Source organism: Anser brachyrhynchus (genome assembly GCF_964034855.1).
Source record: "Anser brachyrhynchus genome assembly, chromosome: 4".
Taxonomy (NCBI): Eukaryota; Metazoa; Chordata; class Aves; order Anseriformes; family Anatidae; genus Anser; species Anser brachyrhynchus.
In genome coordinates, this window is record NC_137698.1 from 34,464,746 (window position 1) to 34,471,808 (window position 7,063).

The 7,063-nt window shown below is 38.6% G+C and overlaps 1 protein-coding gene across 3 annotated transcripts in view; it reads left to right on the top strand.

The window, feature by feature from the left end:
• The window catches only part of LRBA (LPS responsive beige-like anchor protein), a 400,077-nt gene extending 394,872 nt beyond the window's left edge, over nucleotides 1-5,205 (top strand). For all 3 annotated transcript variants that reach the window (XM_080589383.1, XM_080589381.1, XM_080589382.1), the window contains 2 exons: nucleotides 1,287-1,438; nucleotides 3,679-5,205. In XM_080589383.1, coding sequence (XP_080445509.1) covers nucleotides 1,287-1,438; nucleotides 3,679-3,769 — 243 coding nt within the window. In that variant the 3' untranslated portion in view covers nucleotides 3,770-5,205. The remainder of the gene's footprint in view (nucleotides 1-1,286; nucleotides 1,439-3,678) is intronic.
• The last annotated feature ends 1,858 nt before the right edge of the window (nucleotides 5,206-7,063 follow it).

Sequence of the window (7,063 nt, forward strand, 5' to 3'; positions counted from 1 at the left end):
GGATGTCTGCAGCCCAGGGGTGCAGGAGGTGCAAATTTTTCCCTGCAATGATCAACTCCAACAGTAAGGTGCACAAAATTTCCATAACCAAAAATGAGATGAAGTGATCCTGGATGAGGAAGGGAAAGGGGTATCGGGGGGTGGGGAGCAGAAGAGAAAGAAGAACAGAATCAAGGATAGAGTCAAGAACAGAATGAAAAGGATGTTTGCAAGAGCAAGTAGAGGTGGGAATGTAGAAACTTGTCAGAGACTAGCAGAAGGTAGCAGTGACCCCATAGGCATGTTTTATTTTAATAAAAGTTCAAGAACAGTTCTTTGAACATTTTGGCTTGTTTAAAGTGACATTTATTTATATAAATAAATGTCACATAATGTCACATAAAGTGACATTTATTTATATTATACAATTCCTCTTTAAGCAATATTTCTCATGCTTTGCAGTCATCTTAATGTCAGATAGTATTGTGGTATCATCATCAGGTAACTGAGGAAAGTTGTTGTTCTTCCAGGTATTCAGTATATATCATGATTTTTCCAATAGCACATAAGAAACATCAAAATAGATTCCAAACGTCTGTTTTAAGAAGTCTTCACTGTGAAAACCAATGATGTCCAATCTTTCAGCATGATCTGGATCCCAAACTAAGATTTCAAATGTAGCTTTGCCATCAGTCCTCATGGTACAAGCAAATTCAGGGTATAAGCCAGTGAATTCATCAGTGAATTCGTCACAGGCAGTTTCAGGATAGATGTTGAAAAGAACCACAGTCCCCATTAACAAGGGTGGTCCATTATCTTACTAATCCAGGGCAGGAATGTAACAATGCAGGTTGAAATTAATTCTTGTTATTTGTATATCATTACAGTTCCCTTCGTTATTCGGCCCTTTGCCAGACAGGACAGCTACAGCTAGGCTAGTATTAAAAACATTTGGGGAAATGTCAGGTACTAGATTTTAAAGCCAGTGCTGCTGGATCTTGTAAGTCTAATTAGAAGAGTAAATTTCTTTAGTTGACATCATATTACATCTTTGGAATATGGAATAAATCACAAGTGAGGTAAAACTCAAGTAATGCCGTCTAATGTATTAAAGATACTTGTGCATAATAACATTAGTTCTATTGCTGTGTAGAATAACATAACAAGATGTTGTATTCCAAAAGCTTGCATTGATATCAAATCTCCTTAGACAGCCAGCTGTCAATATGAAACTTTTTTATGAAAGTGTGAGAGGGGGAACAAAAGCAACATATATTTACCAACAAATATCTGCGATTTCCCCTTAGGCAATCCAACTGAGTCGAGATGGACAGTACCTGCTTACAGGTGGAGACAATGGAGTTGTCATGGTATGGCAGATGTGGGACCTCAAGCAGCTTTTTGCTTACCCAGGGTGTGATGCTGGAATCCGATCCATGGCCCTGTCATATGACCAAAGGTTAGAGCAAAGTCTGGTGTTCACGTGAATTTCAGAGAAATTTTTACAGTGAAATTATATTTTTGTTTTGCTTCTGATATTCTGTGGATCTCAGATCATGATGGTTATCTTGAGAATTCTGTACTTTCATAAGTTTCTTTCTGGAATGTCATATTTAGGGCAGATAATCTTTTTGAGTATTTCAGATCTTGCAGGGATTGAAGAGATATTCAAGAAGTCTTACTTTGGCAGACTTTCAGAATAGGTTGAACTATTGGCCTGTGCATGTACAGTATGGGTCAGATGGAGGTGGAAGGTTACGTATGTGCTTTTCATGTTTCTTTGTTCACTTACGGTACAAATCACATTCCTAATTCCAGATCTTCGTGTAAAAAATAGATCAGTTAAAAGAGCTGCACAGTAAGATTCCTTCTACACATCCATACTTCGGTAAAAGCAAATACTAATGTTCATTTCTAGAGAAGTAATTTTATCTATATAATTCCTGACTCCCCTTAGAGATTTCTTCTACTGAAGACAATTAGATAATATTTTTACTGTGTTTTTTCATTGCACTTGCCAATGCTGCTGTACTTAAAAGATGTTTGTATTTTTATTACAATAGTACTGTTTTTTTTATGTCATGTTTACAATTTCATTTGTACACTTCTTGCTCACAGGTGAGAATTTTTTTTTTGCTTTGGTGTATATGCTTAGTGGAGTTGCCGTATGCTTTTCGAAGAGGCTTGAGCTCCTAGATCACTTAGGAGCACCTACATTGTGTAGTAAAGCATATTGTTGAGATTCTTAACCTTCCACTGAAGTCCATAGCAAATATTTTAATATTTTTTTTCACCTGGACTGCATTTCTAATGCTTACATGAAATGATCTATTAAAAAAAAAAAAAAAAGTCAGCAAAATCTGTGGACTTCAGTCAAACATTCAACTTCTTCTTGTTAAACATAATTAGAGATTATAGGCATTTTGGAAAAAAAAACACAACAGTGTTCCATTAAAAACAAAGTGCTGTTAAAAGTATTTCAAAAGCTTGAGTTACAGCTGTTGAATTTTAGACCCCTGAATATGTATACAGTTTTGCATTTAGAGAATCTATAAATGGTAATTATAATAGCATGTCAACAAAATGTTCACGTCAATAAACTGGAATTTAATATGGACATCTATAAATGTATCCATGTGCTCAAGTCAGGAACCAATTCACTTTGGGTTTGAAGACAGAAATGCAGAAGAGGATTTAATTTATTTGGCGTGCATGAATGTATATGTTTGACAGACTGTGTGTAAAAAAGGTTTTAACCTAATACAAAAACAGTCAAAATGGTTCTATTGAAATGAAGTAGTGACATTATCAAAATGCAGTGTTTTAATGATCTCATATTTCATCTTTGTTTTGAAGGAAAAAATGCAGCTTTTCCATCTGAATATTTATTTTTCATTCTGAAGATTTTTTTTTCAAAATGCCAGAGTTTTATATGTCCTCATGCTCTTGATTTTCATAAAACTTTAATATGAAACAGTAGAAATCATGATACAGAAGCTCTTGTTACCGTGTGCTATTGCCAGCGTCATGGCTTTTCAAATAGGTCTAAATTATCTCTCGTAGTAGGCTAATGTTAAGGAATTTAGAAAGAGTTCCACAGTGGGAAAGTACAGCAATTGCTTTCAAGAACTTTCAAAACCACTGAAGCCTTCAAATTGCTTTCAAACCCAAACACTAACATGTCCAACTGAAGTACTATGCCAACATCCAATTACTTCATATAGAGCACAATTTAAATGGGGAAGGCTAAACTGAAATGAATACATCTCCCAAACCTTCTCCACTTCGCTGCTTCAGCAGTGCTTCATCCCACTCCCATACGCTGCAAAAACAAATGAGCAAGCCAAACAATAATCCCAAGAAATCTCAAGCGGTTGCAGGACAGTGATGCTGGTAAACTATTCTGTCGTGTGACTTGAGTCAATTGTAGCTTTGGGCCAACCATACAAACCGTTGCATGGTGTTTTGGTAGGCTTTGTGGTCCATAAATCTTCTGTCAGAGGTTGTGCAGATGGCAGTATTAGCTAAATCCAGCTTGCTGAAGTCTTTGGGAGCCCCTAAGGACTTTTCTGACATGTGAAGCCCTTCCAGCTCCAGCTGTCTCCTCGTGCCTGTCTTGGCGTAACCCATTGGTGTGTTGGCTCATACACATGACCGTGCGGTGGTCTGCTGACTAACATGATATTGTGCTTTTCCTAGGTGTATACTGACTGGCATGGCATCTGGGAGCATAGTGGTTTTCTACAATGATTTCAATCGTTGGCATCATGAATATCAAACCCGATACTGATCTTCACGGAGACCACGATTAGCACTGATGTGGGCAGCTGTTGTCAAAATGAAACTGGCCATAGCATGCCTCCCTTGGTGTCCTGCCACAGCGTTATTCCTTATAAATAGCTATATACCATCTGAATGTAACTTAAATTTCCTGGGAGAAGCAAACTATTTTTTAAAGTTAATCGCTATTTTTGTAGACCTTGCTTGACTTTTTTGGGGGAAGGGCAATGAAGCAGAAAAATGGCTGCTGGGTTCTGTAGTTAAAAATCTATATTTTTAGTCATAATGAGAAGTCTATTTTGATCCCTGTATGTAAAAGAAACCTAAACTAAAGATGGTTAAAACTCATGCTCTAGCTGTACTATGAAGAAATGAATTTTCCACCTGAAGCTTTATCTATAACCTTGAAGAATATATGATTTTAGCATACTGGAAATGAATTGTGATGTTTGGGGAATTTTAATCTGTACTATCTGTACTACACTTTGTCTTGTACTTTTCCAAATGATTGTACTACAACAGCACTGAAGTTTCTGGGAATCAATAGTAATATTTAAATTATGGTTAATGTAATTTTAAACTTTGCAAATTGTTTCCATCAATGTTACTATTCAAGCATGTTTCTAGGCCTAGACAATTAGTTCTTTTTTAGTTGTATGCTTTGTGCAGTTGAGAGAAATCAGCAACGGAGTTTGTGTTACATCGAGTGTGAATCCTCCTAGTTTTTACTTGGCATCTCCTTCAAAGCACACCAAAATGTGGATTGTTCCTCAAAATCAGAAAGGTTATTTGGAGACTTTAAACTCAAATTAGGAACCCGCAGAGGCAGGGTTTTTTTTAATAGGTGCAAGTACCAAAGCACATTTCTGCTGTTTGACTGTGAAAGCACTAAAAAGGCAGATGTTTGCTGGTGCACAGCCTCTATACAACAGCAGAAGCACTAGACTTGCAGGCTATTCTTCTCGTTTTTCCACAACTGACTCCTGCAATACTGTAGCACACACCATATTCCTTTTCTATGTATGGCAGGAACATCTTTTATATTTTGCTATCACCAAATCCAGTCAGATTCTGTCCAAGCATGTGAAATGCTCTCTTTCTTTTAGGAAATGAAAAAAATTATTTATACTAAGGAACAATAAGTTATTTTGGTGTTGCACAAATCTACTTTTCTACAAGATTGCTGTGCAGAACTCTGTGAAAATATTTGTGAAAAGAACTGTTATTGTTTTGTAAGTCTGTATTGCATAAAAATCTTCTTTGTATGTTGTGATCTATGAGTTGAAATTTACATTCCGTCTGTATCAATACATACGTTTCTCTAGCTGCCTACTAGAGCAGTTCCTGTTTTTCTAAGCATTTAGCTACTATCTCTTTAAGTAAAGATTTGGAATGAGAAAATTCAGTTTGAGTGAAGAAATTAAATAAAATTACATTTCTAATTGAGAGCTTTGGTGGGGTGTATTGAGTTCTTGTGGCTCAATGTATATTCACAACAGAGAAAACAAGCGCTATGGCTAATGCATGTACAAGTACTCTTGCTGTTTATGCAATGGTGACTAAGTTTTCTGTGCTCTTTACATTTTTAAACTGTTATGGTTATGGTGGTATCGGTACAGTTACATGTATATGTTTTGTGTAGCAGAGGGATGATCTGATTAAGTGAAGGCTATGCTTATGTCCGTGGTAAGTGCCAGGTATACTGAGGAACAGCATTTGGTATGGAAAACTTGTACTTTGTGTTTCTGTAAGTTCAGCAACTTTCATGCCCTTTCATCAGAAGATTTTGAGAGGAAATTGGTATGCTCTTGAAGTACAATTTGCGTTTTTCTCAAGCCAGGAGTGGCTTTGGTATGCTAAGTGGAGGGGAAAAAAAAAAAAGGGAAATGTTGAAACGTTGCTGTGGCCAGGTGTATTTTGCCAAGTGGAAATCCTGAAAATTTTCTCTTTACAATCTTCTGCTGACTTAGGAAACATTTAATTATTGACAGAAGTAATAGTCTGGGATCTTAGGGCCAAAATATTTCACGGGGAGTTGATTTGGTAGGTATGGCAGCACCAAATCAGTTTGCTTGCCTTAGAAAAGGCCCTGATGATCATCAGATGCCTTCCCAAAGGGAAAGCGTGACTGTGTCTGTGACTCTGTTGCTATCCTGAGCTGAATCCAGCTGGTGGGAGTGCACTGGTGGCAGCTATGTGATGGCATTAAGTACACCTCTGGGAAGCAGAATATTTTCCTTCTTTGCAGTTCAGGGTTCTGCATATCACAGGTCTCCTGTGGACAAGAAAATCTTCAACTTCTGCTCCATGAACAAGGCTGGGAAGACCTCCCCTGCTTGGCTGGTGGCTCTGGTGAGTAGGAAATGCCTCTCCTTCTGCGGGTGAAGGCACACACCTCGGACACCGGGCAGGTGGCTGGACTTCCACTTGGGATCTCAGCTCTGGTTGAACTAGTCCACGCCATGTGGCTTGTGCTGAGGTGGCAAAAAAGGGTTACATTTCCAACTATTCAGGTTGTCTGATCAGAGCAGCACCTGCGTCAGGTCCCCTGCCTGCACAGCTGGGACATCAACAGGTGCCAGGCATGAACCTGCAGCTGTGCCTGAGCTGGCGTTTATTTGCAGAATGTTCCTGAAGAGAGGGAACTTTACAGGATGAGTTTTTCCCCAGTCCTCCATTTTCTCAAAACTCAGACGGAGCATTTATGGACAACGTCTTTTTACCTGACAGTCTGGTCCTCCTTCTGTTCTGGTAAGTCCAAATGGGCATTTGTGGCTTAGGAAATGGAAATGGAAATGTGGCTTAGGGCTGTTCCTCTGGAAGGTGGTGTTGGCCACTGCGGGGAGTCAGGCTGCTCGGCAGCAGTGCTGTGAGTTTGGTTTGTGGGGAAAGGCTTGGTTCAAGTAGCTTGAAATCAGTTCTGTGTTTGTGGAAACTGCTGATGTTGATGCTACAGGTTCTGGTGAGAGCTGATGGTGTGTACAGAGCGGTGGTTTTTTCTGAAGGAAGTTTGTGTTGCGAGATACTGCAAGCAAGGGTAAATGAATGCACTAATACTTCGAGAATATTTTGTGAGTTCTTGGCCATGTTGTGCAGTGTGTTATCAAAAAACTTCTACAGCTGGAAAGCGTGCAAAAGTAGATACATTTTTTGCTGTTTCTGGTTGGAATTTAGTCCTGGTGCTCCTCCACCATCTGCAGCAATTTGCTTCTTCTGAAGGTTTGCTGGTATAGCACCCAAAAGGCAAAATGTCCAAAAGAGTTAATCTGGTACCAAGATAACAGGAACAATTAACTTTGGGTTT